At 48.0% G+C, this 15,778-nt stretch overlaps 2 protein-coding genes and 1 long non-coding RNA gene across 4 annotated transcripts; 1 reads left to right on the top strand and 2 right to left on the bottom strand.

Moving 5' to 3' along the window:
- Positions 1–154: 154 nt before the first annotated feature.
- WBP1 (WW domain binding protein 1) lies at positions 155–2,610 on the bottom strand. Of its 2 annotated transcripts, XM_044261461.1 has the most exons (5): positions 2,375–2,610; positions 1,944–2,045; positions 1,302–1,404; positions 992–1,168; positions 155–821 (listed from the first exon to the last, which is right to left on the bottom strand). In XM_044261461.1, the coding sequence occupies exons 1-5, from the start codon at positions 2,441–2,443 to the stop codon at positions 367–369; spliced, it is 906 nt and encodes a 301-aa protein (XP_044117396.1). In that variant the 5' UTR covers positions 2,444–2,610; the 3' UTR covers positions 155–366. The 2 variants fall into 2 exon arrangements, with proteins under 2 accessions (XP_044117396.1, XP_044117397.1); XM_044261462.1 differs by lacking the exon at positions 1,944–2,045 and having other exon boundaries at positions 2,375–2,609.
- A 483-nt stretch (positions 2,611–3,093) lies between these two features.
- On the bottom strand, positions 3,094–7,127 carry INO80B (INO80 complex subunit B). Its single transcript, XM_044261460.1, has 5 exons — positions 6,925–7,127; positions 6,502–6,694; positions 6,167–6,285; positions 5,827–5,996; positions 3,094–3,716 (listed from the first exon to the last, which is right to left on the bottom strand). Exons 1-5 carry the CDS (start codon positions 6,980–6,982, stop codon positions 3,186–3,188), a joined length of 1,071 nt encoding a protein of 356 aa, XP_044117395.1. The 5' UTR covers positions 6,983–7,127; the 3' UTR covers positions 3,094–3,185.
- Positions 7,128–7,229: 102 nt separating this feature from the next.
- On the top strand, positions 7,230–15,622 carry LOC122915009. The gene is made up of 4 exons (XR_006385988.1): positions 7,230–7,287; positions 13,537–13,655; positions 15,126–15,136; positions 15,331–15,622. It is a non-coding gene; the product is annotated as an uncharacterized LOC122915009 (long non-coding RNA).
- Positions 15,623–15,778: the final 156 nt, after the last annotated feature.

Raw genomic sequence — 15,778 nt, 5'->3', positions numbered from 1 at the left:
ACCAAGGGGTCTTAGCTCAGTCTAGACCTTAGGACTGTCTACTGTTCTTCAGAGGAGGGTGGGAAAAGTGGTCATTACATGTCCCCTCCAAATCCAGTTAGGTCAAGTGTAATGCAGCAAGTTGAGCACTAGTCCACCCAAATTCACAAGCAGCTGGTTCACATCTCTTTAATGAGATCAAAGGCTCCTGTGTATGTTTTGGGGGGATAGAGCTAGCACAGTCCCCCAAACACTGCCACTCTTCCTCAGGACTCCACCCCTTTCAGGTAGATTTGAGAAGGCAGGGAGAGGCCAAGAAGAATTCAAGGATTTGGGCCCCGGGCTGTTTCTAGTGGGCAAGGAATTCACCCACCCTCCCAAAACTGTTTATGGGATGTCCCCTTCACTGGAAGCTAGCCCCACAGGAGAGACCTGGGGTACAGGATCGAGGGGCAGCACACAAGAGTCCTCCAGATCTGGTGGGGTGGCACTAGCCCTAGCCTCCTTGACTGGCTTGCCCTCACTGGAGTCAGAACAAGGGCAGAGCTCAATACCTGAGTCACCAGTCAGGCGGCGATAGCGGCAAGAAGGGGGTGTGGGGGCAGGGCTCACCCCAGCCCCAAGCTCACCCTCCTGATGAGGGGGTGCGCTCTGGTGGGAGGAAACACCTTCCACATTTGTTCCCTCGCAGTGGGCAGGGCAGCTAGAAGCAGAGGAACAGCAGGTGCGGTCACTGGAAGCAGTCAAGGGGCAACCTGAGGCTGCAGTGTAAGGAGGCGGCGGTGTGCCGGGGCGGTGAACCACATCCTCATAGGCAGGGGGTTTGAAGGTGCTGAGGAGGCCTGCAGGAAAGAATGGCATGGTTGGTGCGGCAGCCAGCGGTGGGATAGTAGAATCTTTGCTATTAGGGAAAGTGTGCTTTGAAATGTCTGAAAAGGGAATGTGGGGATGATTCAGGGTTCTGGGTGGGGAGGGGCCACTGGCAGTGTGCCCAGAGCCTCAAGCCACTCACGAAGGTCAAGCAGTGAACCGGTAGGGACAGGGCCAGCCCCATGGCATGCCCCGTGGTAGGCCAACAAGTTGATCTCGCGCTGTCGCTGCTGTTGCTGCAGCCGGAGTTTAGCTCGTCGATGACGGAAGGCGCAACAACAGCTAAAGAGGATGAGGACAGTCCAGAGCAGCCAGAACCCTGCAAGGGGTGAGGAAGGAGGGTCTTAGATACCTCCCAGGTAGACAGAGGTCCATGAAGGTTGGAATTTTGAGGCCCGAGGAATTTTGAGAGTGAGCAGAAGGACCCGAGAATAGCCCCCTTGGAGACTCACACCAGAGCTCATAGTAGTAGGTGCAGCAGCCCGTCTCCCCGCAGCAGTGACCACTCTCACAGAGGTAGGGCTGGTTGTTCACTCCTGGGCAGAGCTCTCGAAGCTGGGAGCAAGGAGGCACTTAGAACCAAAGGAGATCCCAGCCCCAGGCACTGTCCACCCCCACACCCCTGCATGCAGGGACATAGTCCCACCCTGTGAGCCAAGTTGAGCTCAGAGAGATCTGTGGGGAGGGGAAAAGTGACAGTGAGAGGAGTGTTCAAATATCTGAAGGGCTGCTGACACGGCAGAGGATTTGGAATAACAAAAATCTGTCTAGAAAATAAGATGCAAGGTGTGGACATAAAAAGAGGCAGATTTCAGTTCTGCGTACAGAGACTTCTCTCACACTGGGGCTGGCTCCCAGGGTATTTTCTGTTAAGGGAGTGTTTGGGCAGAAGCCAGGGGGCAGTCTGAGCTACCTCAAAGTCTCAGACAATGGGTAAGGGGTTTAAGGCAATTTCCAATGCTAAGATGCTTTCATTATCCACCCTCCCCCCACGGGCTGCCTCCCCACCCCCACGCTGGATCTTTCCACCCCTGGGTCTCAGGCTTCCTAGGGTAGAGGAAGGGCCATTTGAGACACAGAGCAGTGCTCCCAACCAGATGGGATTGCTGTGGATGATAAAGGATGGCATCCAGGGCGCGAGTCTGGGTTCCAGCTCTTCTCCAAATTGCTCCCTCAAGAGAAGACGCTGCCGGACTCTGTTGTGACAACAGGCACACAGAAAAACATCACAAATAACTGTTGCAAGACAGAGGGAGCTTCCCTGGGCCTCACTATGCCTTTGATCACTGGAGAGCCACTGCAAGCTTCCACTGCAGCCATGGGATAGGGGTCTAAGAAGCTGCAGGCAAAGTCAACTGCATCTATATTACAAAGTTTAGACAAAGAGTAGAAGGGACATATTTAGGAACTTCACAGCATCTTTGGCTACGTGAGTTCCTCCCCAACCCCCCAAAAGGAAGGGACAAGGAGAGGGGAAAGAGAAATAAATGGCTGTCCTGATAGGCTTTTGGAGCAGTCGGGATACCTGCTGTTGCGGCACGCGAAGTGCCCCCCAGGCCTCCTCGCTGCCGTTCCCGCTGCTGGCCTGAGCCATGCCTCCACCTACAGCCCCCGGTAGACCACAGCCTCCTCTATCGCCAGGCGCCCCGCCCCTGCCACTTCTGCCGCCACCGCCATGGTCCCTGCCCGGCCCATCTTCGCTGCCGCCACCATCACTCCGCGGCCGGAGCTTCCATCCGGGGAGAGCTCTGCCAACTAGCACCCAGATTGCTCGATCCTACCAATCAGCGACACCCGCCGGCGGACGGGCCAATAGGAAGGGACCAGAGGTTTCTCCCATGGACCAATCTACAGCAGCGCCTCCGCCACTCTCCCAGACAACAGAAGCTTACACAGACAAAGAGCGGGGCAAGGTTCGACCATGGCCCTGACTGACAGCGACAATAGCCAATATGGACAACAGAACGGGCTCGGAATTGCCAGCCAATAAGCGGCCGTCCAGAAAAGCAAAGTCTCCGCTGATTGGTTAGAGCGCTATTTTCGGGGATGACGCGGAAGGCCTGACCAAGCCAGGTAACCCCACTGGAAGAGGCGGTGCGGGGCACGGGGCGCGTTCCGAAAGTGCCTCGGTGTTCTTGCGGCCTAGTGGCCGTTTCCCATGTGTCGACGCAATCTCCCCTGACGGCAAAATGTGTGTACGGGGCATTGGCCCGCCCATACCCCACTTTCCCAACTCTGTACAAGTCGAGGCACCGGATGAAATTTAATAATAGGGTGGGGAACATAATGAAAACAGGACAGGGGAGAGGGCGCAGAGTCCGGGTCAGGTCAGGAACTTAAGTAGCCAAAAGAGGGGACCCGGGGCCCTCTGGGCCCCCAAGCCGCATCTGCAGGTTGATGCGGTAGCACTGAAGGCTGCAGAGCGCCTGGCCCGTGCGGGAACAGGCGTAGCGGCGGGGGTATGGGCAGCCCGGGACCGAGCATCGAGGGGGAGGGCCAGATGGGGACGGCCGCTGGGACAATGGCGCGGGGGTGGGGACGCCAGGTGGGAAGGAAAGAGTGGAACCCTGTGCCCCGCTGCTGTAGCGCACCATGGGGGCGGGGGCCGCGGTCCTCCCACCCCGGCGCTCGCCCCGCGCCGCCCCTCGGCCTCCCCGGCCACTGGGCGCCGCGGTCTTGGTGAGGCGCTCAATAGTCTGGTTCTTGTGCTCCTCTGCCCGCCGAGCCGCCTGCAACCGTCTCTTTCGCGCCCTCTCCTCGCGTTTCAGCAGCATCTCCTCGGTGAGGGCCGGGGCCGGACAGCCCCCAGCCACAGGGAGCGGCAGTATCGGGGAAGGCTGACTCCGAGCCTTCTGCAGGAGAGCTCGCTGGGGAGAGACACGAGTGGTGTCAGGCGGGTGCCGTCTACCCAAACCAGGGGTTTGGGGGGGGCGGGGGCAACAGTGGGGATCCGGAAAGCAGACTCTTGAGAGACACTGGCCTTGAGGGTAAGAGAGGGATGAGCCCCCTCTCCAGGAGCCTTAGTACTGCCTCCTCCCAGATCTCCAGACTTTCATCTTCAGATCCTTGACTCTAAACAAGAAAATCATTAATGGTTCCTGTCTGCCCTGAGTACCAAAACTCGGTTTACCACCTCTCTGGAGGTGTTTTTGTTTTTTTCTGTTTTAAATCTTTTCATCTCATTCCAAACGGTGGGAAAAGATCTTTGCTTCGTGTCACCGGATGATGCTACAATTGAAGAAAGGGGGTTTGGAGGTGATCTAGATTTAAGAGTGGACCCACAGATGTGTCCAGTTGGTAAGAAGCTGCTCTTAAACAAGTGACATTTCGCCCAAACCGACAAAGAATTTGAGAAAATCAAGAGCATGTAGTCACAAGAAGCTGTCGTTTTTGAAAACTTTGATATGCACTGAAAACAAAATAGATCTCAGGGTGACTATGCAGTGTATTTATAGTGGTGCTGCTATATATATGGATCTGGGATCTTTCTTCTCCCTTTAAATGTGATATGTTCCTTGGGATGCCTGGGTGGTTCAGTGGGTTAAAGCCTCTGCCTATGGCTCAGGTCATAATCCCAGAATTCTGGGGTTGAGCCCTGAATCAGGATCTCTGCTCAGCGGGGAGCCTGCTTCCTCCTCTCTCTCTGCCTGCCTCTCTGGCTACCTGTGATCTCCGTCTGTCAAATAAATAAATAAATAAATAAATAAATAAAATGTTTCAAAAAAAAAAAAAAGTGGTATGTTCCTAATCTATTACGAGGACTTATTTTGCTACAAAATTTGCTAACATATTACACAGATTTCAAAAAAATGTATTTTTCTTTTTAATATAGTGTGTAAATTAAAACAGAAAATTACAGGTTTATGACAAGTATAAGATGCTACTTAGGGGAATGGCTTCGTTAGCAGTAAGTCCTTCAGATTTTTTGTTTTGTTCCTGAAGCTTTGCCTTGGCTGTCTAGTTAAACATTTGACTAATATTGTGTTTGATTTTGGAAGTATTCTTTTTTTTTTTTTTAGATTTTTTAAAATTTATTTATTTGACAGACAGAGATCACAAGTAGGCAGAGAGGCAGGCAGAGAGAGAGAGAGGAGGAAGCAGGCTCCCCGCTGAGCAGAGAGCCCGATGTGGGACTCGATCCCGGGACCCCGAGATCATGACCCGAGCCGAAGGCAGCGGCTTAACCCACTGAGCCACCCAGGCGCCCTGGAAGTATTCTAATGACACAAAATTTGAATAAAGTTTCTCCTAGAAAAAAAAAATCTTTTCATCTCAAGTGGATAGCATCAATTGGATTATTGCTCAAGCCCCAAACTGAGGGTTATCCTTGAGTCCTCTTTTCTGCCCGCTCCATAACTCCCACCAATTATTTCCAAAACATATCCAGAATCCATCTGATTTCCTCGACCTCCATAAATTCACCTTGGTTCAAGCCTCCACCACCTCTCACCTGACTACTTCAATGGCTTCCTGGCTGGTCTTGCTTCTACTCCTTACCTGCACTAAGAAGCCAAAGTAATCTACTGAAATATAAATCAAATCACTTTCCTGCAGACAATCCTTTTATGCTTTAATCACACTTATTTTTCTCCTTGACCACTACTAGGCATGTTCCACTCTCAGGGTCTTTGCACCTGCTGGTCTCTGCCTGAAAAGCTCCTTTGGTATTGGAAATGTAATCTCATCAGAGAGGTCTTCCCTGCCTTCCCTATCTAATGTTGTCTCTTTCCACCACTTTCCATTTCTTCACCCTATTTTCGTTATAAACCATACTTTTCATAATTACTTGCTTACCCCCTCCCCCAACACACACACACACACACACACACACACACACACACAGGAATACCAGCTCCATGAGAACAGAAACCTTTCCTTTCTTCCACTATTGATATCCCCACTGCCTAGCAACATTCTTGAGACATAGAAAGTTCTCAATATATATTTAGCCAGTGAACAAAGAATGAACCAACTTACCTGTCGAGCAGTGAGCAGCCGCTCATTGATCTCCTTCTTGAGATCTCCATTGTCATCGAGCTCCCCCTTCTCCAGGGCATCCAGCCACCTCTGTTCCTCCTCTTCTTCTTGACCTCCTAAGCCCCCTGACAGGTCCCGAAGTGGGGAGGGGGACAGATTACTGTCTTCATCTGAAAAGCAAAGTTGGAGAGCTAAAAGTAGAATTGTTCAGATGGAGAACCCTAATTTGGCCAAGTTAATACTGAGACACTCAAAATTCTCACCCTCCTCAGAACCAACCCTCCTCCGTTAACCAGATATAATGAGAAGCCCAGTTTCCCCACCTCCAGATTCTTCTCACCCAGCCAGGCACGGTACTGCTCAAGGGGGACTCCTTCCATTGGTTCCTCTTCATTGTCCACAACCATAAGGGGGGAGGGTGAGCGAGGACCCTCAGGGATCACAGTGAAAGTAGGAACACTGCAGAGAAGCAACCACTATGTAAGTTGAGCAGTTCTCTCCTCCTGCTTGACAGCTACAACCAGCATTCCCTTACCCCCTCTTGGGTTCTGCCTTCACCTGGGCCCTGAAGTCAGTGTCCACCCTCTGTCTACTGGAAAGCCCAGCCAGCTTCTCCCTCTATCTCTGCCTGCTCCTAAATTTCCCCAAGTAAAACCTTGGCTTTCTTGGCCTCACCTCTTGGTGCCCAGGACCTGCCCACCCAGTTTGATTTTGAGTTTAAGTTGGGGCTTAGCAGGTGACGGCTGCGTTGGCCCAGCCTCCTCTTCCTGATGGTGTTTCTTCTTGTGTTTCTTCTTGTGCTTCTTATGCTTTTTCTTGTGCACTCCATGGCCGTGGGCACCCGCCAGACTCAATTCCAGCGCTTCCCCTGCGGAAGAAGAGCCTGTCAACGGTGTACGACAAGAGCGGGACAGGAGGAGCCTTGAAGAACCCAATACCCCCGAAGGGCCCCACTCATCCAGCCGGACACACTGTTACCATAACAACAGACCCGCCTTTCTCCTTCCCACCTGTGGCGAAGTACCCCGGAGGCTCGGAAGAGCAAAATGGGATTCCTTTTCTGCGAACGCCTAACTTGTTTTATCGACCCGCTCTTACCGGGTTCAGGGGCTTCCATAGCCCCAGGGGTGCTCCCCCGCCGCCACAGCTTACTCATGGGGTCCTGCAAGAAAAGGGGGCTGGAAATGGTAGGGACACATGCTGACAAGCCCTTTCCGCCCCGCGGAAAAACCGACTCCTGCAAAATAACAGGCTACTTCCGGTGCGTAACAACCATGCTTGTGCGGGCTGCGCGCTGAGACTAAAACCCTCCCTCACAAACAATGAGGCTCCTAACAAAGGTTCCGGGCCCTCTGAGGCCGGGACAGCTCGAAGGGGCGCGGCTTTCCCCTCGCTCCACCTCCCGGCTCTCGATTCCAGAACTCAGCGCGGGTGATTCGATTATTGTTGCACTCAAACGTGGTGAGTGTATACTCTGGACCAAATTCGGGGTTTAGGCTCTAAGGCTATAAAGGTGAATATGAACGGTTTCCCCTGCTTCTGAGGAGCTCACAGTGCAGTGAGTGCTAGGAAACTACATTGCCCGCAAAATGGCAGAAGGGCCTCATAGTACAAGTGCCCTAGAAGCAGAGCAAACGGTATTTAAGCCTAAATTCTCATCAGTGCAGAAATGAATTATGGTGCATCTCTACGATCTGAAACACTATGACAAGTAATTGATTGGCATGGACTTTAGATCCTGTCGATAAAAGCGTTAGAAACAATCTAAGTGTTCCACTAATGAAACACCAAAATAATTTGGTGCATGGATATGGTATGTCCATAAAACGGGCAGCTCTACTGCTCTTCAAAGAAATGCGGCCTCTGAGTGCTACCCAAGAAACTAGTGACATCGTTTCTGTTTGGTGACTGGGGAACAAGGGTGAAGGGAGACTTATTTTTCATAATATACACCTCTGTGCCCTTTTTTTTTTTTTAAAGATTTATTTATTTATTTATTTGACAGAGAGAGATCACAAGTAGACAGAAAAGCAGGCAGAGAGAGAGAGAGAGGAAGGGAAGCAGGCTCCCCGCCGAGCAGAGAGCCCTATGTGGGACTCGATCCCAGGACCCTGAGATCATGACCTGAGCCGAAGGCAGCGGCTTAACCCACTGAGCCACCCAGGTGCCCCTCTGTGCCTTTTGAACTTGTATAAAACATGTGTCGATTTTACCTAATTGAAAAAAGAAGGGGGTGGGGTGCCTGGGCGGCAGTCGGTTAGGAGTAGGACTCTTGGTTTGGCTCAGGTTGTGATCTTGGAGCCTGGTGTGTGTGCTGCCTCCCCCCACCAAGGTGCTCAGAGCGGAATCTGTTGAAGAGTCTCACTCTCTCCCTCTTCCTCTGCCCCATGCCCTCGTGCTCTTTCTCTTTCTCTCTCAAATAAACAAATCTTTAAAAAGGGGGAGGGGTCCTGGGTGGCTCAGTTGGTTAAGGGTCTGTCTGATTCTTGATTTCAGTTCAGGTCATGATGTCAGAGTCGTGTGATCAAGCCCCTTCCAGGCTCTGGGCTGGGAGTGGAACCTGGTTGGGATTCTCTTTCTGTCTCCCGCTCTGCCCAGCCCCCTGCTTTCATGAGTGCAGGCTCTCTCTGGGGGAAAAAAAAAAAAAAAGGACAACAGTGAAGTAGATCTGTATGTGCTGTCATATGAAATAAGAAAGGTGAGTTTCAATATGATGTTATGCCATTTAAAAAGAGTAATATGCTTCTATATATGCAGGGAAAAATTGAGGAATATATACTACTCCTTAGCCTGGTTATCTTCAGAAGCTGGGGTTGGGAGGGGCCCCTAGCTGTCTCAGTCAGTGGAGCATGTGACTCTTGCTCTTGGGGTCCTGAGTTCAAACCCCACATTCAGGAGCCTACTTTAAAAAAAAAAAAAGAAGAAATTGGGGTTGGGGAACTTTTACTATCTAGATCTGTAATGAATTTTTAAAATTTATTTTTATTTTTAAAAAAGATTTTATTTATTTATTTGACAGAGAGAGAGATCACAAGTAGGCAGAGAGGCAGGCAGAGAAGGGTGGGGGGAAGCAGGCTCCCCACTGAGCAGAGAGCCCATTGTGGGGTTCGATTCCAGGACCCTGAGATCATGACCTGAGCCAAAGGCTTAACCCACTGAACCACCCAGGCACCCCATATAATGAATTTTCTTTTCTCTTTTTTTTTTTATATAATGAATTTTCTTAACACCTAATATGTATCACATTTATAATTAGAAAAAGGTACCACCTATATATATATTTAAATATGAACAATATGTACAAGATCAGTGTCCAAAAAAGGTAGCATCAATGAACAAAGAAAGAACTGATTTCAGTGACAAAATTAAAAGGAATCAATGAAATTATGTATGGAAATTCAGGAAGAAGTCAGTGTTATATGATGATTAAGATTAAGAGAATGAACCTTGGAATCAGACAAGCCTATTATAAAAACCCAGTTTCACTATTTATTAGCTGTATAACCTTGAGCTCAAGTTATTTAAACTCTCAACGCTAGATTTCAGCCTTGTAAGATGGGATGAAGTAGGATCTACTTTAGAGAGCTCTTTCAAGGTAAAAAAGCAAATCAAGAATGCAAAGCACTGAGGGGCGGCTGGGTGGTTCAGTTGGTTGAGCGACTGCCTTCGGCTCAGGTCATGATCCCGTAGTCCCGGGATTGAGTCCCGCATGGGGCTCCCAGCAGAGGGAGTCTGCTTCTCCCTCTGACCTTCTCCCCTCTCATGCTCTCTTTCTCTCTCTCAAATAAATAAATAAAATCTTTAAAAAAAAGAATGCAAAGCACCTAGTATCTAGAAAATAGTAGATGTTCAATAAGCAAACGACAACAACAATAACAAATGATTTTTAAAAAAAGATTTTTATTTATTTATTTGACAGTGCACAAGCAGGAGGAGGAGTAGAGGGAGAGGGAGAAGCAGGCTCTCTGCTGAGCATGGAGTCTGATGCAGTGCTCCATCTCAGGACCCCAGGATCATGACCTAAACTGAAGGCAGACACTTAGACTGAACCACCAGGCACCCCTAATAAATGACCTGTGCATTTCTAGTTCAAGTATTTAGAGGGAGCGTGGTGTGTTAAATAAGAAAGAGAACATAGGAGAAGCAAGTCAGTTAGTGTTGCCCAAGGTGAATTTGAAGTGCCAGCAGGGATGCCCAGAGATGAAATACTGACTGGAGGATCCAGTACAAAAGGTGTGAGTGGGGGTGTCATGGGCATAGTAACAGAGGTGCCCCCAAAGGTATGGAGTAAATGAGACATTCCAGAATGACCAAACAGATGAAGAGGAAAGGACCAGGTCTGAGTGAGTAGCTGTCCTGGATCGGCAGGCCAACCGGCCAGGCAGGGTTGAGAAGAGGAAGTCAAGAGAAAGGCAAGAAAGGCATCCCGATCAGAGAGCAAGGGTGTGATCTGCTGTATACTGTCCTGCAGAGGGCAGGCTGAGCTCCTAGAAGAGGTGTGAAGGCAATAGTGCTGTACCATCAGGAGTCAAAGTGAGGGATCACCTGTAGTTAGTGTTTGTCAAACACATTATAGCTTCTTGCCCGGTTTTATATTCCTACTTTCCCTTGGTCCTCTCCGTAGGGGAGACAGTATTGTTCCTTCATGAAGAAACTGAGGCTCAGAGAGGTTCAATGATTTGGCCAAAGTGGCATAGTTAGGGAGTGGCAGAGCCAGCCTCCAACAGAGGCTTCCTGACACCAGGCCCAATGGTGTTTCTTCAACATCCTCATGCACAGCAGGGAGGAAGTGGCAACAGCAAGTAGCCACTGGCTTCATTATTTTTCTTTGTTTAGAGTGGAAGAGATTTGAGCGTGTTTGTAGGCTAAAAGGAAGAACTTGATTCTCCTGAGTTCTTAGTCTTATTTTAAAACACAATTTCTTTTGAAATAATTGCAAACATGCAGAAGAGTTGCAGGAAGAATACAAAGAACTCTCTTGCTTCCTAAAATCAGGTGCTGTGATTGTTCAAGTTTACTATCCCCCACATTTACTATTACGGTTATTTCTTTTCTGATGGATCTGAGACAAAGTTGCAGACATGATGCCATTTCACCCCTAAATATATCACATCGACTATTTCCTCAAAACAAGTACTCTGTTCTATAGCCTTTGTGCAACCCTTTCAATCAGGAAATTAACACTGATAGAGAAAGTCCGTCCAACCCACAGACCCCATTCAAAAGTTTCACCAGCTGCCCAATGTCTACTTTTCCTTTTAAGCCCAGGATCCAAATCCAGAATTATGCAGTACATTCCCTTGTCATGTCTCTTTGATCAGCTTTAATCTGGAACATTTACTCACCCTTTCCCTATCTTTCATGACCTTGACAGTTTTAGGAAGTACAAACCTTTGTGGGCACCTGGCTGGCTCAATCCATAAAGCCTGCGACTCCCAATCTTGGGGTTGGAAGTTTGAGACCCACACTAGGTGTAGAGATCACTTAAAAATAAAATCTTAAAATAAAAAAAAAAAGTACAGCGAGTACAGGTCTTTGATTCCCTAGAATGTTCCTCAACCTGGATACATCTAGTGTTTGCTTGTGTCCTGACTCATAATTGTTGGCGGGAGTACTATACAAAAAAGACTCTGCTGTGTTCTTCTCAGTGTGTCCCATCAGAAAGCACCACTGATGTTCTAACCTTGATCACCTGGTCAAGGTGGTATCTGCTAGTTTTCCCCACTGGAGAGTCACCATTTTCACTTTTGTAATTAATGAGCTATTTCCTGGGGAAATAATTGAAACTACTCTGATATCCTGTTCCCCATCAAACGTCCACCCATCAGGCTTAGTATCCATTGATGACTACTGTATGAATCAGCAGTACTGTAATAATTGGCAATGGAATCTTTCTACTTCCACTATTGCAACTACATGCATTAGTGGGCATTGCTACTGTGAAGAGATTTCATCTTGCATTCCTTTACGTGTGTAGTTATTTATATCATTATGTTTCCTATTTCTGTCAATGAGTGGTAATCCATTACTACCATTATTTATCTTGATGCTGAAATACGTCCCAGCTTTGGTCATGGGTCATTTCCTTAAGATGATTTCTGTGTCCTTTTGACATGTCTCCATCATGCATTGAGTGCTTTTTTTACTTCCCAGCACTAAAAAATGTTTTGGGCTCTTCTTGTACTTTCCTTTGATAAGGGGTGGGAACCAAGAGAGGCCAGGAAGTAGCAACCTGTGGGTGAGGTTACACAGAGGGTACACCAGTCACACCACGGTACCCTCCTGATGAGGACTTCTCTGCTGACACAGCTATCCGCCCCTCATGGACTGCAGGTGCAACGATCATATCATGAACTCTCCCTGGGTCTTGTTTTCACTCTTTCAAGATTCAAAGTCCAGTTGGAAGCATGCCAGTTGGTTGACTTAGGCCAAGTGCTTACACCTGGGCTGTGAAGAAGTGGGAGAGAAAATGAATGACCTTCTCCAACTGCCGTAAAGAGGGTAGGCTTACCAATATCGTCCACAGTAGGGGACCACACAGAAACAGGAAAATGGTTTGAACACCGGGTGACCAGCAACTCCAAATATCTACTTCAGAGCTGGAGAGACAGAGATACCTACATAAGCAAAGGAAAAAGTTGGAAAGATTGTACAGCAAATCAATTGCATGCTGGTAAATTTTTAACAAAAGCTCCCTAGGGGAAAGGAAAAAAAAATCCAGACCTGATTTTTGTGTTCACCTGTTTCTGTTGTGTAACTGCTCCCACCACACCCAATTTCAAACATGATGTGATGGAACATGGGAACTTAGGAAGAGATATGCAATAGCTCACGGTTACGTAGCATTTCCATTATACCGATACTATCAATGCAAATCACCTCAAGAGATATAGGAAAACACAGTGAAATAATTAGGAAGTGATGAGTTTTATCGCCTTTGCTTTAATATAATATATTTCATTGTTTTTAGGTTCGATTTTTAATTAAAGCTGTGCTTTTAACACCTGGGGTGTTAAAAGTTCTGAAATATTCAGCAGTTGTCTCTTATGAGCCCGTGTGGGGCTTCCATACACCATGGCACCAAATGTCTCAGTGTTTTTCTTTTTGATAGTAGGGAAGGCATGCCTTTATTCTTTTTTTTTTTTTTTAAAGATTTTATTTATTTATTTTACAGAGAGAAATCACAAGTAGATGGAGAGGCAGGCAGAGAGAGAGAGAGGGAAGCAGGCTCCCTGCTGAGCAGAGAGCCTGATGCGGGGCTCGATCCCAGGACCCTGAGATCATGACCTGAGCCGAAGGCAGCGGCTTAACCCACTGAGCCACCCAGGCGCCCCCCTGCCTTTATTCTTATTTTATTTACCTTATATTATATTTAAGTGGTACAATTAGGAGTATTCTTTTAAAACTGTTTTTGTGTCTTCAAAAAGGAATTTAATCTTAAAAATAAATAATCCACAGAACTGTTGACCCTGGTTTCTCCACTCTGTCATGAATAGTGTCAGCTGGCTTCCCTGAACCTAGTCACTAGACCCTAGAAACTTCCTCCAACTGATGTATGCAAAAGGCTGCCAGATTGTAATCTGTAAAATAAAACTCTTCACTGTGCCGCTTCTTTTGCAAAATATTCTGTCACATGGAGTCCAAATTCTCAGGCAGGATTTGAGCTCGATCTCTCTTCCAAACGCCTTCCATTCTTCCACCTTTTGTCAGGGGCTTCCAAACCCTTCCCCAGAGCCTATGAGCACAGCTGAGGACCTGGGGATAGGACAATGGTTGAGGCTCCAGACCTGCTTCCATCACAGCCGTTGATTCTATTTCACATATTCCAGGTAAGAGTTCATTTGGAAAAACAAAACACCACATTCTGCTGCTAAAAAACAAACAAACAAACAAACAAAAAACAAAACAAAACAAAACAAAACCCCAGTGTTTGAAATGAACCCTTTTAATCTACCAGCTACTCATCCCAGTCAAGTGCTCTGAAATCTGCATGTTTCCTTGAGGCATTTCCTGTGTTCATTTACTTTACTGGTAGTTGACTGGGTACTTCCTTTGTGCCAGACACTGGGCATAAAGCAGTGGACAAGACAGACTGTTCCTCCCTGGGGAGCTTACAGTTAAGAGAAGTGACAAAGATATTTGAAGGACTAAATAACAATTCCAGGGGGTCTGGCTGGCTCAGTCAGTGGAGCGTGTGACTCTTCATCTTGGGGTCATGAGTTTGAGCTCTGTGTTGGGGGTAGAGTTTACCAGGAAGGAAGGAAGGAAGGAAGGAAGGAAGGGGAAAAAAGAAACAATGCCTTTCCTCCTCTTTCTCCTCACCCATCCTTTGAAGTTTATCTCAGAGGCCACAGATTTTTGTTTTGTTTCATTTTTTGTTTTTTTTTTTTTTTGTGCAAATGGTGATTTTATTAAAGCAAGGGAACAGGACCCTGGGGAGAAAAAGCTGCTTCCAGAGTCTACATATTTTATAAAATTTTTTGATCTGCCTTTCCTACAGACCAGAAGAACTCCCTTCTCCATGTGATTTTTCTTTCTTTTTTTTTTTTTTCATGTGATTTTTCTATGTCAAAGCTGTTTGCTGTTCTTCCTGTCCAGCGTCCATTCCCTCACCTTCTGGTGGTCATACAGGAACAGTTTTAAGGAAACTACCTCTCCCTTCCCTCCTCTCCCAGCTCAGTACATTCCAGCTGGTCTAAAGGAATGGCCAACTGACCCACGTCTGGTTGACTGGCACAGAGAATCCCCCCCACCCCAGCATAGTGACTGGTTCAGGTCAGGCCACCCCTCTGGCTACAAAGGTTGAATAAAAGATCCCAGATGGCCCATAGTAAATCCAAGACATGTATACGAGGTTCAGGAAGCAGATGCTGTCTTTTCCCCTGAAAAGATATAGACCTGGAATTTTTGGCAATGATGTTGTGCTGTGGAGAGTGAAGGCAACATGGAGCCAAGTAGAACTAGAGGAAGGGAAAAGACCCGATCCTCATGACACGGAATGCCTGGGTCAAGCCACCTCTAGCCTGACCTTGGGACATTTTAGTTCCTTAAGACAATTCATTTCCCCTTTGCAGAAGTAATTTAAGTCAGGTTGTGTAGAACACTGAGCAATTTGCCACAGCAGAGCAATTGTCACATATCTAAAGCTAAAGGTGAGTATTTCTCTGGCTCTGGCCCATCTGCTAGGAAGGAGCTTCACTACTGTCTCGAAAGTGCTCTCCAGAAAGTTCTGGAGTCCCCAGAAGACTCCCCAGTGTGGCCAGCAAGCTAATACTCTGCCATTTCCTTTCTCTTACTAGGCTTTGTGGAGGTGAGGAGAGCCCCCTTTTCTTCACAAACTGAGTGGTAATCTTGGCCATCCAGCAGCAGCTGAAAAGTAGTCAATACTGAGGTCAATGATCAGCTCACCCTCTTAAGGCGCTTAAGGTCTGGGTCCAGGGAGCTGAGGTCACCTGTGCCCCTCCAAAGATACAAGGCGCTGCACCTGCGTCTTTATCTTCATAGGTCCACTCAAGGGGCGTTTAAGCCCGCACTATGCTGGGCATTTTACACCTATTCTCGTATGTAATCCTCATTGCAACCTGAAGGAAGGAGATAATCACTATATCCCCCGTTGAACCGGTGAGAAAAACTGAAGCTCAGAAAGTTCAGTGATTGGGTCGAGGCTCCAAGGTTAGTAAGTGACAGAACGGGATTACAAGACGTGTTTAAGCACTGCCCACTAATTGGGTGGATGTGCACGCAGCCGGCATGGGGAAATTAAAGCGGGAGGGGGTCGAAGAAGGGACATTTGGGATTGCAGGAAGTGAGATGATCACTTCGGAAGCTGCTTAGGGGCGCAACTGGGCGCGGTCTCAGCGTCCTCCCAGAACCGCAGTGTGCCACGCGGCTATTCCTGCGGCCAAGGGATTTTCCGCGCGCAGGGAGTGCGGCTTGCCAGGTGGGGGCGGCT

The sequence above is a fragment of the Neovison vison genome, chromosome 8, assembly GCF_020171115.1.
Source record: "Neovison vison isolate M4711 chromosome 8, ASM_NN_V1, whole genome shotgun sequence".
Lineage (NCBI taxonomy): Eukaryota > Metazoa > Chordata > Mammalia > Carnivora > Mustelidae > Neogale > Neogale vison.
The sequence above is the reverse complement of the archived record's forward strand: the minus strand, read 5'-3'. Positions and strand labels throughout refer to the sequence as shown.